Source organism: Saccoglossus kowalevskii, chromosome 9, assembly GCF_978046115.1.
Source record: "Saccoglossus kowalevskii chromosome 9, keSacKowa6.1, whole genome shotgun sequence".
Classification (NCBI taxonomy): domain Eukaryota; kingdom Metazoa; phylum Hemichordata; class Enteropneusta; family Harrimaniidae; genus Saccoglossus; species Saccoglossus kowalevskii.
The window spans coordinates 25,891,940-25,908,885 of NC_140649.1; the positions used below are offsets into that span (position 1 = coordinate 25,891,940).

The 16,946-nt window shown below is 37.3% G+C and overlaps 1 protein-coding gene across 1 annotated transcript in view; it reads left to right on the top strand.

Moving 5' to 3' along the window:
* Positions 1-16,946, top strand: part of LOC102805301 (HAUS augmin-like complex subunit 8) — a 49,394-nt gene that overhangs the window by 26,820 nt on the left and 5,628 nt on the right. Inside the window, exons 13-16 of the mRNA XM_085504044.1 lie at positions 1,855-1,938; positions 2,631-2,669; positions 3,339-3,458; positions 6,634-6,775. Of these exons, the coding sequence (XP_085360170.1) occupies positions 1,855-1,938; positions 2,631-2,669; positions 3,339-3,458; positions 6,634-6,775 (385 nt within the window). The remainder of the gene's footprint in view (positions 1-1,854; positions 1,939-2,630; positions 2,670-3,338; positions 3,459-6,633; positions 6,776-16,946) is intronic.

Sequence of the window (16,946 nt, forward strand, 5' to 3'; positions counted from 1 at the left end):
CAGTACCACAATATGTAATGAGTGTATTATGTGTATATTGTTATAGGCATCAGTACCACAGTATGTAATGAGTGTATTATGTGTACATTGTTATTGGCATCAGTACCACAGTATGTAATGAGTGTATCATGTGTACATTGTTATAGGCATCACTACCACAGTATGTAATGTATGTATTATGTGTATATTGTTATAGGCATCAGTACCACAGTATGTAATGTATGTATTATGTGTACATTGTTATAGGCATCAGTACCACACTATGTAATGTATGTATTATGTGTATATTGTTATAGGCACCACTACCACAGTATGTAATGTATGTATTATGTGTACATTGTTATAGGCATCAGTACCACAGTATCTAATGTAATGTATTATATGTGTACATTGTTATAGGCATCAGTACCACAGTATCTAATGTAATGTATCATGTGTACATTGTTATAGGCATCAGTACCACAGTATGTAATGTATGTATTATGTGTACATTGTTATAGGCATCACTACCACAGTATGTAATGTATGTATTATGTGTACATTGTTATAGGTATCAGTACCACAGTATGTAATGGATGTATTATGTGTACATTGTTATTGGCATCAGTACCACAGTATGTAATGTATGTATTATGTGTACATTGTTATAGGTATCAGTACCACAGTATGTAATGGATGTATTATGTGTACATTGTTATTGGCATCAGTACCACAGTATGTAATGGATGTATTATGTGTACATTGTTATAGGTATCAGTACCACAGTATGTAATGGATGTATTATGTGTACATTGTTATAGGTATCAGTACCACAGTATGTAATGGATGTATTATGTGTACATTGTTATTGGCATCAGTACCACAGTATGTAATGTATGTATTATGTGTACATTGTTATAGGCATCAGTACCACAGTATCTAATGTAATGTATTATATGTGTACATTGTTATAGGCATCAGTACCACAGTATCTAATGTAATGTATCATGTGTACATTGTTATAGGCATCACTACCACAGTATGTAATGTATGTATTATGTGTACATTGTTATAGGCATCAGTATCACTCTATGTAATGTATGTAGTATGTGTATATTGTTATAGGCATCACTACCACAGTATGTAATGTATGTATTATGTGTACATTGTTATAGGTATCAGTACCACAGTATGTAATGTATGTATTATGTGTACATTGTTATAGGCATCACTACCACAGTATGTAATGTATGTATTATGTGTACATTGTTATAGGTATCAGTACCACAGTATGTAATGTATGTATTATGTGTACATTGTTATAGGCGTCACTACCACAGTATGTAATGTATGTATTTTGTGTACATTGTTATAGGCATCAGTACCACAGTATCTAATGTAATGTATTATATGTGTACATTGTTATAGGCATCACTACCACAGTATGTAATGTATCATGTGTACATTGTTATAGGCATCAGTACCACAGTATGTAATGTATGTAGTATGTGTACATTGTTATAGGCATCAGTACCACAGTATGTAATGTATGTATTATGTGTATATTGTTATAGGCATCACTACCACAGTATGTAATGTATGTATTATGTGTACATTGTTATAGGTATCAGTACCACAGTATGTAATGTATGTATTATGTGTACATTGTTATAGGCATCAGTACCACAGTATCTAATGTAATGTATCATGTGTACATTGTTATAGGCATTAGTACCACACTATGTAATGTATGTATTATGTGTACATTGTTATAGGCATCAGTACCACACTATGTAATGTATGTATTATGTGTACATTGTTATAGACATCAGTACCACACTATGTAATGTATGTATTATGTGTATATTGTTGTAGGTGGCAGCCCCACAGGAAATCACACAGGATTATCTGAATGTGCTCTATGCCAGATATATACAATGGGTGTTTTTCTCTTCCAAGGTAGGACTTCTCTTATAATACAATATTCCATATTTAGACATTGCTGATGACATTATTATTGAGTAAAACATAATGGTATACACAGGCACATCGCTACAGTTAGAAAACTAAACTAAAGCATAGATGGGAAAAACAATCTGGATGCAGGTTTCTTGCTGATTATGATGAAAAACTGCTCTCAGAAAAACAACAAACAATAAATATTGAAAATCTCACAAAACTAAAAAAACACCTTCAGATTTAAACAAACATTGATACTACAATTGCATTACCATATTAGCCTATATCTAAGCTTTCAGATTATGCATAAGTAGTTATATTGGCATGCATAAGGTGAAACTACACAGCCGACTCATCAGCCAATTCTAGTCGGTCGTCAGTTTTAAAAAGTCAGCTGAATGAACGCCAAAAAATGAAATGTGTTTCATTTACATCAACAACTGTCAACTGAACTAACATGGCGGTCATGTAATGTCACTTTCAGTAACATTTAATGAATATCTGAATCACAGATCAACTTCTAACTTTTTCCCTATTGCTACCATAAATCAGTGGGTTTTTTTCACTCTATGGTTAGATGTTGGATCTTATGTACATCTATTTATATTGATGTTACATTTATAAAAAAAAGAATATAATTGTATTCTTTTTAAGGCAATTTGATGATTGATCACATGTTTATATTATTTCAGATGGACAAGGTGATGGAAGAACGAGAAAAAGATGCCATGGTAAGATAAGCCCAGTAATTCCAGTTTTGATGTGATACATGTAACTTGTTATTTTTGCCAAGCAACAGTTTATGGTCAGGCTTGCCAATGATCAAAATTTGTTAAGATGACATCGTATACATTGGCAAATGACAACTGATCAGCCACCATCTTGAAACATGCTCAACTCGCACGTGGACGACTGAAGCGCTAAGTGATACAACATTCCATTGTTATGTTTTTGGTAAATTAACAAATGTGTCGCCATCTTGAAACAACTCGTATACGAAAAGCTGAATCCCTAAGTGTTATAACATTCTATGCGTACTCAATTTTATTCTCAGTAAATCAGTTTCTAAGCTGTGCTTTCTCATCAGGTATTACCTGAACATGATAGGGAAATAAATAATACTTTGCTTGATTAAATTGTTAAATTTAAAGATAAGCATAAAAACCATCATGTAAACATCTTCAATTGTTTTGACTTTTATACACAAATTCAATTGAACAAACTTGTGCCATCATGGTGATCACTGGTCTCATTGGACTGTGTGGTCTTAATATGGAGTAGACTTTACAAGTAAATTTTATTGGGACAGTAAACTTTATATAAAGGATTAGAAAACTTTACTCTAAAGTTGCGTTCGATGATCATTAAAATAGTGCTTTATGTATATTCTGAATTTTCAGTCAGAAATCTACTGGATATGGAATGAAAACGAAATGCTTTCACTTCGAAAAGCTGAACTGGAGACAGAATTAGTGGATTTACATTATAAGAACAAGTTAGATGAGCTTTTGAAAGTACAGGTAAGTCCCAAACAATATGCTATTGTGGAAGAAGTTATTTTCCGCCATGAGATCTGAGGGGTAAAATTTCTGTTCTCAATTCCATTGGAACTCTTTTTTTATCGAATATGAGATGAAATATACATTAACGAGTAATACATGACTTAGTCTTAGCATTTATTTAAAAGTGATACACATGTAACAACAGTCTAGTTTATATCCATCCAGAATTCTTGTTACCGTAAAAATCCGCAAATAAGCGCCACCCTCAATTAAGAGCCACTCAGTGAAAATTTGTTACATTTGACCCTCCATTAAGAGCCACCAAGAGTTGAGTGGTTTTGTCAATAAGAAACCAGAAATAAGCGCCAACCGCCCGGTTGTTTACAATCAGGCAGACACAAGCTTGTCGTGCCTCACTTCCACGCTGCATTGTTTATTGCCCCACAGAAGGTGCGAGACAAATAAAGATTACCCCCATAGCTTGCCTGATGTCCAGTATAATTGAGAACGGAAGAATGACAGACGAAAGAAATACGTTGAGAGCGTGAATGTGACTGTCAACTTGTCTATTTTAAATTTCTGACACACAATCGACCAATTCACAAACTATTTAGTAGTAACTATGTTTTTTGCCGAAACACCGAAGGACACGTTGAGATTTTCATTGCCAATGTTGTCTTTATAACCAAGTAAAAAACGTCACGATTTTAGAACGCCTTTATCGGAAAATCGAAGGTATCGAAAATACTTTCTCACAGACGGACCGGAACAGGAAGTCAATAGAAAACAAAAGATTTTTTCCTTAGCGTGGGGGAAATTTGGTTAGCGTGGGGGGAAACAGAGGTGTTAATCCGGTCCTGGCAACATTTGAGGGATCGTGACTTTGGGTTATTTTTGGCATTTCATTTGAGACGTTCGTTTTGGGGTGATTCGAGACAAAATGTTCAGGGAAGTGACAAAATAACTGGCATTTATTTAGTAGTAACTATGTTTTTTGCCGAAACACCGAAGGACACGTTGAGATTTTCATTGCCAATGTTGTCTTTATAACCAAGTAAAAAACGTCACGATTTTAGAACGCCTTTATCGGAAAATCGAAGGTATCGAAAATACTTTCTCACAGACGGACCGGAACAGGAAGTCAATAGAAAACAAAAGATTTTTTCCTTAGCGTGGGGGAAATTTGGTTAGCGTGGGGGGAAACAGAGGTGTTAATCCGGTCCTGGCAACATTTGAGGGATCGTGACTTTGGGTTATTTTTGGCATTTCATTTGAGACGTTCGTTTTGGGGTGATTCGAGACAAAATGTTCAGGGAAGTGACAAAATAACTGGCATTAGTTTGGAGAGGACTCTCTTGCCGAAAATAATCAAAATTGATGTCGAATGGATTAGTTCCACAAACTTGCGCGATCAACTTGTCTTTACAGCAAAGCGAAGTCGACGTGACCCGCCTGACCCAAATATTTAAATTAGCTATTTGTGAGAATTGAAAATAATCTGGACTTGTACCAATTAGAAAATGCCTTGTAACAGGCCTGGGCTTTCGTAAATGATTTAGTCTCCGATTGGTCACAGGAAATTATTTTTAATACATGTAATTGTTACTTTCTCAGTATCGTTTCGTATTTGGTTATATAGGGGTGGGGCTATAGTTTGACCCCGTTAGCCTGGACAGTGAAGTACGTGAATATCATTAACATATCATTATAAGCTGGCTTGATTATGAAACAGGAAATATATAAACCAAAGCTGTACTTTCAGACGTCTAGCGCAATTAAAACAATGCCCAAGTACCCAAGCTGTAAAAATCTATAGAAAAACGTGTTTTTCTTTATTGTTTTTGCCATAAATACAAATGATTGGGCATATTTTTTTTCATTCATTCCATGCTCCTGTCGCTGCTGGTCAGACAAATTCTATCGAAACTATTTTATATCGTCACCAAATCAACCACCACGCCAGCCACAGCCACGCAAGTTATTCCCAGTTTTCAAGAAAAAAATTAGAGTTTGCCGTACCAGACTTGGTAAACAATTGTACAACGGAAGTACAAGTGTGGGTCAGACCCTGAGAGTGCTACAAATCCGACTTCAGGCATCGCTACGCATTGTCAGTGAAACATGACTTCAGGCATCGCTACACATTGTCGGTGAAACGTCGAATCGTCGTGTACGCTAAGCAGCACGGTCAGCGAGCAGCCGTTCTTATTTATTTGACATTTGTTATTCCCATAACAGTATTTTTACAGAATAAATTAATTGCAATGATACATCATTAATAATTATTTGTCTGTTTTGGTTGTGTGTGTGTTTGCCTATCCCTTTCCCATTTCACAGTGAAAAAGTTTGATCACCCTGGTTTAAGAGCCATTGGCTACAAAGTTGTCAAAATGTTACCTCAAATAAGCACCACCCAGAAATGAAAGTGTTACAAAGTGGCTCTTATTTCAGGGTTTTTACGGTAGTTATTTATATCTAGACTACAATAGACTATTTTCTGTTCACTGCGAGATCCCGCTTTATGCATGAAATCGAACTAAAAAAAAGGGCAAACACAGGTCATAGCGTCTCAGTGGCGTCAAACATCGCGTGGGATTAAACAAATGTGAAAGTATTTTGGGTGATATTTCCATGCTTAATAATGTGCTGTACACATTTGATGATAGTCAATTTCGGTGAGGTAAGGGCATTCAAACTCCATATTTTCTTGTCAAAGATCAACTTTTCGATGTGAGCTACGAAATAAAGAAGTTCAAGCTCAAAATCAAATCGTTTGATTTTTGTGACAGACATTCGGTGTGCATGTTACACATGCAATTCGCAAAATCTTCCAGTTGTACGGAAAATCACCTACCATGGTAAGGTTGTAATAGTTGTACTATGCTTCAATAATAGACTTGGGCAAAGTTGTAAAAGTTATGCTGTTTTCTTTTGATTCAATTTGTTCAACATGCATTTTAACACTACACTTGAAACTATCATTTGTTTAACTGCTTGAGTGCCAAAATCAACCTTTATCTATTGCACAAATACAAGATCCTCGGACATTCCATGTGTATGCCCATCAAATCCAAATCAATAAAAAAATGCTGGATATCATTACATACAGTTTTTTTTTATTTTCCACAACTAGAGTGAACTTGATAAATATCCAACTGTCTTTCTCTTCACTGTCATTTATTTTTATTCTCAGCGTGAAGGTCTCGGCCCTATTGTATCTGGTCTTGATCAGCTCAAAAAACAACACAATACATTAGCCCAAGCTGTTGATACAACCAGACACCATGTGCCAACGAAGGGAATTAATATACCTGTTAATGAGAGGGATTATCTAGGTAAGTGTAAAATATCCTTAGCTGCTTAGTTGTTCAAAACAAGTTTTTATTGTGAATTGCATGAGGCAGGGAGTATGAATCTAGGAAATGCTGTGTAGCAAGAAGAATGCTGTATAGATTCTAGGGAGTGTTGTATAGCAAGAGGAATGCTGTATAGATTCTAGAGAATGCTGTATAGCAAGGGGAATGCTGTATAGATTCTAGGGAATGCTGTATAGCAATGGGAATGCTGTATAGATTCTAGGGAATGCTGTATAGCAAGAGGAATGCTGCATAGATTCTAGGGAATGCTGTATAGCAAGGGGAATGCTATATAGATTCTAGGGAATGTTGTATAGCAATGGGAATGCTGTATAGATTCTAGGGAATGCTGTATAGCAATGGGAATGCTGTATAGATTCTAGGGAGTAGTGTATAGCAAGGGGAATGCTGTATAGATTCTAGGGAATGTTGTATAGCAAAAGGAATGCTGTATAGATTCTAGGGAATGCTGTATAGCAAGAGGAATGCTGCATAGATTCTAGGGAATGCTGTATAGCAAGAGGAATGCTGTATAGATTCTAGGGAATGCTGTATAGCAATGGGAATGCTGTATAGATTCTAGGGAATGCTGTATAGCAAGAGGAATGCTGTATAGATTCTAGGGAGTAGTGTAAAGCAAGGGAATGCTGTATAGATTCTAGGGAATGCTGTATAGCAAGAGGAATGCTGTATAGATTCTAGGAAATGCTGTATAGATTCTAGGGAATGCTGTATAGATTCTAGGGAGTGTTGTATAGCAAGAGGAATGCTGTATAGATTCTAGGGAATGCTGTATAGCAAGAGGAATGCTGTATAGATTCTAGGGAATGCTGTATAGCAATGGGAATGCTGTATAGATTCTAGGAAATGCTGTATAGCAAGCAGAATGCTGTATAGATTCTAGGGAATGCTGTATAGCAAGAGGAATGCTATATAGGTTCTAGGAAATGCTGTATAGATTCCAGGGAATGCTGTATAGATTCCAGGGAATGCTGTATAGCAAGTAGAATGCTGTATAGATTCTAGGGAATGCTGTATAGCAATGGGATTGCTGTATAGATTCTAGGGAATGCTGTATAGCAATGGGAATGCTGTATAGATTCTAGAGAATGCTGTATAGCAATGGGAATGCTGTATAGATTCTAGTTAAGGCTGTATAGCAATGGGAATGCTGTATAGATTCTAGGGAATGTTGTATAGCAAGAGGAATGCTGTATAGATTCTAGGGAATGCTGTATAGCAATGGGAATGCTGTATAGATTCTAGAGAATGCTGTATAGCAAAAGGAATGCTGTATAGATTCTAGTTAAGGCTGTATAGCAATGGGAATGCTGTATAGATTCTAGGGAATGTTGTATAGCAAGAGGAATGCTGTATAGATTCTAGGGAATGCTGTATAGCAATGGGAATGCTGTATAGATTCTAGAGAATGCTGTATAGCAAAAGGAATGCTGTATAGATTCTAGGGAATGTTGTATAGCAAGAGGAATGCTGTATAGATTCTAGGGAATGCTGTATAGCAATGGGAATGCTGTATAGATTCTAGAGAATGCTGTATAGCAATGGGAATGCTGTATAGATTCTAGGGAATGCTGTATAGCAATGGGAATGCTGTATAGATTCTATGGAATGCTGTATAGCAATGGGAATGCTGTATAGCAATGGGAATGCTGTATAGATTCTAGGGAATGCTGTATAGCAATGGGAATGCTGTATAGATTCTAGGGAATGCTGTATAGATTCTAGGGAATGCTGTATAGCAAGAGGAATGTTGTATAGATTCTAGGGAGTGCTGTAAAGCAATGGGAACGCTGTATAGATTCTAGGAAATGCTGTATAGCAATTGGAATGCTGTATAGATTCTAGGGAGTGGTGTAAAGCAAGGGGAATGCTGTATCGATTCTAGGGAATGCTGTATAGATTCTAGGGAATGCTGTGTAGATTCTAGGGAATGATGTATAGCAAGGGGATTGCTGTATAGATTCTAGGGAGTGGTGTAAAGCAAGGGGAATGCTTTATAGATTCTAGGGAATGCTGTAAAGCAATGGGAATGCTGTATAGATTCTAGTTAAGGCTGTATAGCAATGGGAATGCTGTGTAGATTCTAGGGAATGATGTATAGCAAGGGGATTGCTGTATAGATTCTAGGGAGTGGTGTAAAGCAAGGGGAATGCTTTATAGATTCTAGGGAATGCTGTAAAGCAATGGGAATGCTGTATAGATTCTAGTTAAGGCTGTAAAGCAATGGGAATGCTGTATAGATTCTAGTTAAGGCTGTATAGCAAGAGGAATGCTGTATAGATTCTAGAAAGTGTTGTATAGCAAGAGGAATGCTGTATAGATTCTAGGAAATGCTGTATAGATTCTAGGGAATGCTGTATAGCAAGAGGAATGCTGTATAGATTCTAGGGAATGCTGTATAGCAAAGGGAATGCTGTATAGATTCTAGGGAATGCTGTATAGATTCTAGGGAATGCTGTATAGATTCTAGGGAATGCTGTATAGCAATGGGAATGCTGTATAAATTCCAGGGAATGCTGTATAGCAATGGGAATGCTGTATAGATTCTAGTTAAGGCTGTATAGCAATGGGAATGCTGTATAGATTCTAGGGAATGTTGTATAGCAAGAGGAATGCTGTATAGATTCTAGGGAATGTTGTATAGCAAGAGGAATGCTGTATAGATTCTAGAAAGTGTTGTATAGCAAGAGGAATGCTGTATAGATTCTAGGGAATGCTGTATAGCAAAGGGAATGCTGTATAGATTCTAGGGAATGCTGTATAGATTCTAGGGAATGCTGTATAGCAAAGGGAATGCTGTATAGATTCTAGGGAATGCTGTATAGATTCTAGGGAATGCTGTATAGCAATGGGAATGCTGTATAAATTCCAGGGAATGCTGTATAGCAATGGGAATGCTGTATAGATTCTAGGGAATGCTGTCTAGCAATGGGAATGCTGTATAAATTCTAGGAAATACTGTATAGCAATCATTATGGGAATGCTGTATAGATTCTTGAGAATGCTGTATAGCAAGGTGAATGTTGTATAGATTCTAGGAAATGTTGTATAGCAAGAGGAATGCTGTATAGATTCTAGGAAATGTTGTATAGCAAGAGGAATGCTGTATAGATTCTAGGGAATGCTGTATAGATTCTAGGGAATGCTGTATAGCAAGATGAATGTTGTATAGATTCTAGGGAATGTTGTATAGCAAGAGGAATGCTGTATAGATTCTAGAGAATGCTGTATAGCAAGATGAATGTTGTATAGATTCTAGGAAATGTTGTATAGCAAGAGGAATGCTGTATAGATTCTAGGAAATGTTGTATAGCAAGAGGAATGCTGTATAGATTCTAGGGAATGCTGTATAGATTCTAGGGAATGCTGTATAGCAAGATGAATGTTGTATAGATTCTAGGGAATGCTGTATAGATTCTAGGGAATGCTGTATAGCAAGAGGAATGCTGTATAGATTCTAGGAAATGTTGTATAGCAAGAGGAATGCTGTATAGATTCTAGGGAATGCTGTATAGATTCTAGGGAATGCTGTATAGCAAGATGAATGTTGTATAGATTCTAGGGAATGCTGTATAGCAAGAGGAATGCTGTATAGATTTTCGGGAGTGGTGTAAAGCAAGGGGAATGCTTTATAGATTATAGGGAATGCTGTATAGCAATGGGAATGCTGTATAGATTCTAGTTAAGGCTGTATAGCAATGGGAATGCTGTATAGATTCTAGGGAATGTTGTATAGCAAAAGGAATGCTGTATAGATTCTAGGGAATGTTGTATAGCAAGAGGAATGCTGTATAGATTCTAGGGAATGCTGTATAGCAATGGGAATGCTGTATAGATTCTAGTTAAGGCTGTATAGCAATGGGAATGCTTTATAGGTTCTAGGAAATGTTGTATAGCAAGAGGAATGCTGTATAGATTCTAGGGAATGCTGTATAGCAATGGGAATGCTGTATAGATTCTAGTTAAGGCTGTATAGCAATGGGAATGCTTTATAGGTTCTAGGAAATGTTGTATAGCAATAGGAATGCTGTATAGATTGTAGGGAGTGGTGTACAGCAAGGGGAATGCTGCATATTCTAGGGAATGCTGTATAGCAAGAGGAATGCTGTATAGATTCTAGGGAATGCTGTATAGCAAGAGGAATGCTGTATAGATTCTAGGGAATGCTGTATAGCAAGCAGAATGCTGTATAGATTCTAGGGAATGCTGTATAGCAATGGGAATGCTGTATAGATTCTAGAGAATGCTGTATAGCAAGATGAATGTTGTATGGATTCTAGGAAATGTTGTATAGCAAGAGGAATGCTGTATAGATTCTAGGGAATGCTGTATAGCAATGGGAATGCTGTATAGATTCTAGGAAATGTTGTATAGCAAGAGGAATGCTGTATAGATTCTAGGAAATGTTGTATAGCAAGAGGAATGCTGTATAGGTTCTAGGGAATGCTGTATAACAATGGGAATGTTGTATAGATTCTAGGGAATGTTGTATAGCAAGAGGAATGCTGTATAGATTCTAGGGAATGCTGTATAGCAATGGGAATGCTGTATAGATTCTAGGAAATGTTGTATAGCAAGAGGAATGCTGTATAGGTTCTAGGGAATGCTGTATAACAATGGGAATGCTGTATAGATTCTAGGGAATGCTGTGTAGCAAGAGGAATGTTGTATAGATTCTAGGGACTAGTGTAAAGCAAGGGAATGTTGTATAGATTCTAGGGAATGCTGTCTAGCAATGGGAATGCTGTATAGATTCTAGAGAATGCTGTATAGCAAGATGAATGTTGTATAGATCCTGGGGAATGTTGTATAGCAAGAGGAATGTTGTATAGATTCTAGGGAATGTTGTATAGCAAGAGGAATGTTGTATAGATTCTAGGGAATGCTGTATAGCAATTGGAATGCTGTTACAGTATAGATTCTAGTGAATGTTGTATAGCAAGAGGAATGCTGTATAGATTCTAGGAAATGTTGTATAGCAAGAGGAATGCTGTATAGATTCTAGGGAATGCTGTATAGCAATGGGAATGCTGTATAGATTCTAGTTAAGGCTGTATAGCAATGGGAATGCTTTATAGGTTCTAGGAAATGTTGTATAGCAATAGGAATGCTGTATAGATTGTAGGGAGTGGTGTACAGCAAGGGGAATGCTGCATATTCTAGGGAATGCTGTATAGCAAGAGGAATGCTGTATAGATTCTAGGGAATGCTGTATAGCAAGCAGAATGCTGTATAGATTCTAGGGAATGCTGTATAGCAATGGGAATGCTGTATAGATTCTAGAGAATGCTGTATAGCAAGATGAATGTTGTATGGATTCTAGGAAATGTTGTATAGCAAGAGGAATGCTGTATAGATTCTAGGGAATGCTGTATAGCAATGGGAATGCTGTATAGATTCTAGGAAATGTTGTATAGCAAGAGGAATGCTGTATAGATTCTAGGAAATGTTGTATAGCAAGAGGAATGCTGTATAGGTTCTAGGGAATGCTGTATAACAATGGGAATGCTGTATAGATTCTAGGGAATGTTGTATAGCAAGAGGAATGCTGTATAGATTCTAGGGAATGCTGTATAGCAATGGGAATGCTGTATAGATTCTAGGAAATGTTGTATAGCAAGAGGAATGCTGTATAGGTTCTAGGGAATGCTGTATAACAATGGGAATGCTGTATAGATTCTAGGGAATGCTGTGTAGCAAGAGGAATGTTGTATAGATTCTAGGGACTAGTGTAAAGCAAGGGAATGTTGTATAGATTCTAGGGAATGCTGTCTAGCAATGGGAATGCTGTATAGATTCTAGAGAATGCTGTATAGCAAGATGAATGTTGTATAGATCCTGGGGAATGTTGTATAGCAAGAGGAATGTTGTATAGATTCTAGGGAATGTTGTATAGCAAGAGGAATGTTGTATAGATTCTAGGGAATGTTGTATAGCAAGAGGAATGTTGTATAGATTCTAGGGAGTAGTGTATAGCAATTTGAATGCTGTATAGATTCTAGGGAATGCTGTATAGCAATTGGAATGCTGTTACAGTATAGATTCTAGTGAATGTTGTATAGCAAGAGGAATGCTGTATAGATTCTAGGGAATGCTGTATAGCAATGGGAATGCTGTATAGATTCTAGGGAATGCTATCAAGCAAGGGGAATGCTGTATAGATTCTAGGGAATGCTGTATAGCAAGAGGAATGTTGTATAGATTCTAGGGAATGCTGTATGGCAAAGGAATGCTGTATAGATTCTAGGGAATGCTGTATAGCAAGAGGAATGTTGTATAGATTCTTGGGAATGCTATTTAGCAATGGGAATGCTGTATAGATTCTAAGGAGTGTTGTATAGCAAGAGGATTGCTGTATAGATTCTAGGGAATGCTGTATAGCAAGAGGAATGCTGTATAGATTCTAGGGAATGTTGTATAGCAAGAGGAATGCTGTATAGATTCTAGGGAATGCTGTATAGCAAGAGGAATGCTGCATAGATTCTAGGGAATGTTGTATAGCAAGAGGATTGCTGTATAGATTCTAAGGAGTGTTGTATAGCAAGTGGAATGCTGTATACATTCTAGGGAATGCTGTATAGCAAGGGGAATGCTGTATAGATTCTAGGGAATGCTATATAGATTCTAGGGAATGCTGTATAGATTCTAGGGAATGCTGTATAGCAAGGGGAATGCTGTATAGATTCTAGGGAATGTTGTATAGCAAGGGGAATGCTGTATAGATTCTAGGGAGTGTTGTATAGCAAGAGGAATGCTGTATAGATTCTAGGGAATGCTGTATAGGAATGGGAATGCTGTATAGATTCTAGGGAATGCTGTATAGCAATGGGAATGCTGTATAGATTCTAGGGAATGCTGTATAGCAAGAGGAATGTTGTATAGATTCTAGGGAGTGGTGTAAAGCAATGGGAATGCAGTATAGATTCTAGGGAATGCTGTATAGCAATTGGTATGCTGTATAGATTCTAGGGAATGCTGTATAGCAATTGGTATGCTGTATAGATTCTAGGGAATGCTGTAAAGCAAGGGGAATGCTGTATAGATTCTAGGGAATGCTGTATAGCAATGGGAATGCTGTATAGATTCTAGGGAATGCTGTATAGCAATGGGAATGCTGTATAAATTCTAGGGAATGCTGTATAGCAAGAGGAATGCTGTATAGATTCTAGAGAATACTGTATAGCAATGGGAATGCTGTATATATTCTAGAGAATGCTGTATAGCAAGATGAATGTTGTATGGATTCTAGGAAATGTTGTATAGCAAGAGGAATGCTGTATAGATTCTAGGGAATGCTGTATAGCAATAGGAATGCTGTATAAATTGTAGGGAGTGGTGTACAGCAAGGGGAATGCTGCATAGATTCTAGGGAATGCTGTATAGCAAGAGGAATGCTGTATAGATTCTAGGGAATGCTGTATAGCAAGAGGAATGCTGCATAGATTCTAGGGAATGTTGTATAGCAAGAGGATTGCTGTATAGATTCTAAGGAGTGTTGTATAGCAAGTGGAATGCTGTATACATTCTAGGGAATGCTGTATAGCAAGGGGAATGCTGTATAGATTCTAGGGAATGCTATATAGATTCTAGGGAATGCTGTATAGATTCTAGGGAATGCTGTATAGCAAGGGGAATGCTGTATAGATTCTAGGGAATGTTGTATAGCAAGGGGAATGCTGTATAGATTCTAGGGAGTGTTGTATAGCAAGAGGAATGCTGTATAGATTCTAGGGAATGCTGTATAGGAATGGGAATGCTGTATAGATTCTAGGGAATGCTGTATAGCAATGGGAATGCTGTATAGATTCTCGGGAATGCTGTATAGCAAGAGGAATGTTGTATAGATTCTAGGGAGTGGTGTAAAGCAATGGGAATGCAGTATAGATTCTAGGGAATGCTGTATAGCAATTGGTATGCTGTATAGATTCTAGGGAATGCTGTATAGCAATTGGTATGCTGTATAGATTCTAGGGAATGCTGTAAAGCAAGGGGAATGCTGTATAGATTCTAGGGAATGCTGTATAGCAATGGGAATGCTGTATAGATTCTAGGGAATGCTGTATAGCAATGGGAATGCTGTATAAATTCTAGGGAATGCTGTATAGCAAGAGGAATGCTGTATAGATTCTAGAGAATACTGTATAGCAATGGGAATGCTGTATATATTCTAGAGAATGCTGTATAGCAAGATGAATGTTGTATGGATTCTAGGAAATGTTGTATAGCAAGAGGAATGCTGTATAGATTCTAGGGAATGCTGTATAGCAATAGGAATGCTGTATAAATTGTAGGGAGTGGTGTACAGCAAGGGGAATGCTGCATAGATTCTAGGGAATGCTGTATAGCAAGAGGAATGCTGTATAGATTCTAGGGAATGTTGTATAGCAAGAGGAATGCTGTATAGATTCTAGGGAATGCTGTATAGCAAGAGGAATGCTGTATAGATTCTAGGGAGTGTTGTATAGCAAGAGGAATGCTGTATAGATTCTAGGGAATGTTGTATAGCAAGAGGAATGCTGTATAGATTCTAGGGAATGCTGTATAGCAAGAGGAATGCTGTATAGATTCTAGGGAGTGTTGTATAGCAAGAGGAATGCTGTATAGATTCTAGGGAATGCTGTATAACAATGGGAATGCTGTATAGATTCTAGGGAATGCTGTATAGATTCTAGGGAATGCTGTATAGCAAGAGGAATGCTGTATAGATTCTAGGGAATGCTGTATAGCAAGAGGAATGCTGTATAGATTCTAGGGAATGCTGTATAGCAAGAGGAATGCTGTATAGATTCTAGGGAATGCTGTATAGCAATGGGAATGCTGTATAGATTCTAGGGAATGCTGTATAACAATGGGAATGCTGTATAGATTCTAGGGAATGTTGTATAGCAAGAGGAATGCTGTATAGATTCTAGGGAATGCTGTATAGCAAGAGGAATGCTGTATAGATTCTAGGGAATGTTGTATAGCAAGAGGAATGCTGTATAGATTCTAGGGAATGCTGTATAGCAAGAGGAATGCTGTATAGATTCTAGGGAGTGTTGTATAGCAAGAGGAATGCTGTATAGATTCTAGGGAGTGTTGTATAGCAATGGGAATGCTGTATAACAATGGGAATGCTGTATAGATTCTAGGGACTAGTGTAAAGCAAGGGAATGCTGCATAGATTCTAGGGAATGCTGTATAGCAAGAGGAATGCTGTATAGCTTCTAGGGAATGCTGTATAGCAATGGGAATGCTGTATAGATTCTAGGGAATGCTGTATAGATTCTAGGGACTAGTGTAAAGCAAGGGAATGCTGTATAGATTCTAGGGAATGCTGTATAGCAAGAGGAATGCTGTATAGATTCTAGGGAGTGTTGTATAGCAAGAGGAATGCTGTATAGATTCTAGGGAATGTTGTATAGCAAGAGGAATGCTGTATAGATTCTAGGGAATGCTGTATAGCAAGAGGAATGCTGTATAGATTCTAGGGAGTGTTGTATAGCAAGAGGAATGCTGTATAGATTCTAGGGAATGCTGTATAACAATGGGAATGCTGTATAGATTCTAGGGAATGCTGTATAGATTCTAGGGAATGCTGTATAGCAAGAGGAATGCTGTATAGATTCTAGGGAATGCTGTATAGCAAGAGGAATGCTGTATAGATTCTAGGGAATGCTGTATAGCAAGAGGAATGCTGTATAGATTCTAGGGAATGCTGTATAGCAATGGGAATGCTGTATAGATTCTAGGGAATGCTGTATAACAATGGGAATGCTGTATAGATTCTAGGGAATGTTGTATAGCAAGAGGAATGCTGTATAGATTCTAGGGAATGCTGTATAGCAAGAGGAATGCTGTATAGATTCTAGGGAATGTTGTATAGCAAGAGGAATGCTGTATAGATTCTAGGGAATGCTGTATAGCAAGAGGAATGCTGTATAGATTCTAGGGAGTGTTGTATAGCAAGAGGAATGCTGTATAGATTCTAGGGAGTGTTGTATAGCAATGGGAATGCTGTATAACAATGGGAATGCTGTATAGATTCTAGGGACTAGTGTAAAGCAAGGGAATGCTGCATAGATTCTAGGGAATGCTGTATAGCAAGAGGAATGCTGTATAGCTTCTAGGGAATGCTGTATAGCAATGG